General features: G+C 45.8%; 1 protein-coding gene across 1 annotated transcript; it reads left to right on the top strand.

Moving 5' to 3' along the window:
• Window positions 1–269: 269 nt before the first annotated feature.
• On the top strand, window positions 270–2,137 carry LOC141504554 (vacuolar ATPase assembly integral membrane protein Vma21-like). Its single transcript, XM_074209630.1, has 2 exons — window positions 270–392; window positions 539–2,137. The coding sequence occupies exon 2, from the start codon at window positions 563–565 to the stop codon at window positions 854–856; it is 294 nt and encodes a 97-aa protein (XP_074065731.1). The 5' UTR covers window positions 270–392; window positions 539–562; the 3' UTR covers window positions 857–2,137.
• Window positions 2,138–2,681: the final 544 nt, after the last annotated feature.

The following is a 2,681-nucleotide window of genomic DNA, read 5'->3' as shown; positions in this document are numbered from 1 at the left end:
GACATTTAGTAATTCCCTAGCTGTGTGGCCCTGGGCAAACCACTTAACCCCGTTTGCCTTGCAAAAACCAAAAAAAGAAAAAAGAAAAGATATTATAGAGAAGAAAAAGAAATGCTATTAGCAGCAGCTTGCATCTTCTTGGCCGGCCTCGTGCCCCCCCTTCCCGTGTTGAATCTGCCGAGCCGCCGCTGCTCCCTCCCCACGTTGCTTCCGGCGGGCGGATCAGCATCCGGTCGCTCTCCTGTCGGGGGGTCAGGGAAAGGGATGAGGAAGGAGGGGACCAGAAGTACTTCCGGTACTTGGAAGGCCCCTCTGCGCCTGCGCAGGAGGCGTGGCGCCGGACTCCGGGAAGTGAGAGGAGGAGCGGCGCGGGACGGGAAGGTGCCCCGCAGGTGAGGATCCGCCCCGCCTGACCCACGGTTTCCCGCGTCCCGGCCCTCGGGTGGGGGTGGGTGGGGGCTCCGGTTGCCGTGGTGACGCGCGGTGGGAAGGGGGGCGCTGCGCGCCGCTCAGAGAGCACCCCGGCTTTTCCTCCCAGCCTGTGCGGAGCGACCCCGGCCCCATGGAGCGCCTGGAGAAGGAGGCGATGCTGAGCGAGCGCAGGTACGAAGGCTCCTTCACCTCCACCCTCAAGACTCTGCTGGTCTTCTCCGCGCTGATGATCACCCTGCCCATCGGCTTGTATTTCTCCTCCAAAGCCTACGTGTTCGAAGGGACCTTGGGGATGTCCAACAGGGACAGCTACTTCTACGCCGCCATCGTCGCCGTGGTTGCCGTGCACCTGGTCCTCGCGCTCTTCGTCTACTTTGCGTGGAACGAAGGCTCCCGCCAGTGGCGGGAGGGCAAGCAGGACTGAAGCGGCCGGGCCGCCCGGGGCTCCGGGCCTCTCAGCTGCCGGAGCCACTGTCTGCCTCGTGGTATTTCAAAACAAAAAGAAAAGAAAAGCAACCAACTGGTAGGGAAAGAATTCCACCTCTTCATAAGGAAAATGCATTTGACCGTGTTTTGTTGTATTACGTGCAAAACTGTCTGACGCATACGGGTTTTTATCAAGCCTATCTGCATCTCACGCTGGAAATGAGTAAAAACTGTTTAGGCCATTAGATTGCCTTTTTGTTTTCTTTTCCTGTGGACGCAGGGTTTTAGACACTGAAAGGAATCTTTTCCAAGGAATATCTATTTCCCAACGTTTTTTGTCATATTAACATGCAAAATTGTTCAGGATACGTGTAGGTTTTAACAGCAAATTAAACTGCACTTTACGCTGAACATGAGTAATAACTGCTCAGGTCATTAGGTCATTAGATTTTTTTTTTCCTTTAAGTAAGTGCTCAGGTTTTAGACATTGAAATAAATCTTTCCCTGATGTTAACTCCTTAAGATTTATTCAATAATGTGAATCTTTCTGTACGTGATTTTGGGTGAAAACTGCAATAAATCACATCCATTCCTATTGAAGCATTTTTGGTTTTCTGAAGGATGTATATACTAAATTTGAGGTCCTGTTGCTCTGGTAAATTTAATGTTGAAAGACAATTCAGGTTTTTTTTTTTAATGACACTAATTATTAAAAATAATGAATTTTAACATAATTCCAAAACTTTCCTGTTTTCTTGAGACTAGGTAATTTTAGGTATCCAAGACACACACCCCTTGAAAGTCTTGTGCATGAGAGCAAAGTTCTATTGAGTAGCAAATATTGTTGAAGTGCCAACTGAATCGTGTGTGCTATTGCTGGACCTTGGTTTATCCTTGCTTGGCTTATCCTTGCTTAGAGGTAGGGAGCACAGAGTAGTGGCCATCTCCTAAGAAATCTTGGATTTAAGCAAATAAAGATTTCACCCACCTCTAGTGTCCAAGTTTTTTTGGGTGGGTGTTTACATGGGTTACTTTCTTATAGGTCAGTCTCACTATGAGATGAGAAATCAGTTTTTACTATCAGTTTCCTTGCATCTAAAGTTCTGAGATGGAGGTAAAGGGACCTTTTCAGTTTGTCTTTGTTCTAGGTTTTTTCCCCACATGGAATTTAAAGTTACTGAATACTAAAATTAGATTAAGGAAGTGTAGAGACATGATTTAAGGTAAAAACCAAATGAAAGGGTTGAAGTTTACATGATTAAAAAACAATTAAATGTAAGAGTATCTGAATTTATTGGGCCCCTAGTCATTTCTAGACATTTTTTGTCCTTGGTGGTGGTGGTTTGGGAGTAGGGATGGGGTGAAGGGAAGAGGTAGGTGTTAGGTGTCTTTGTCCTGTTTCTGAAATGAGTTTCCAGTCTGAGATTCCAGTCCTCTTTACCTTTGTAGTTCCCAAATATTCACCTAATATGTGAGCTCTGCCCCATTTGTCATGAACTTACACCAGTAGGTAAATAGAAGCAGTCTCCTACTTGCTATATTTGAATGAGGTCCTGAAAATTGGTATATTAAAAAAGACCAAATCTTTTTTTTATTTAAGGCAATAGGGTTAAGTGGCTTGGCCTAGGCTACATTGCTAGGTAATTATTAAGTGTCTGAGGTCACTTTTGAACTCTGGTATTCCTGACTCCAGGGCTGGTGCTCTTATCTACTGTGTCGCCCCCATTTTTTACAGCAATTGCTTTCTCTTTTTTCTTTTAGGTTTTTGCAAGGCAAATGGAGTTAAGTGGCTTGCCCAGGGCCACACAGCTAAATAATTATTA

Source organism: Macrotis lagotis, chromosome 1 (genome assembly GCF_037893015.1).
Source record: "Macrotis lagotis isolate mMagLag1 chromosome 1, bilby.v1.9.chrom.fasta, whole genome shotgun sequence".
In the NCBI taxonomy this organism is placed as follows: Eukaryota; Metazoa; Chordata; class Mammalia; order Peramelemorphia; family Peramelidae; genus Macrotis; species Macrotis lagotis.
This window is presented reverse-complemented; position numbering and strand designations above follow the sequence as displayed.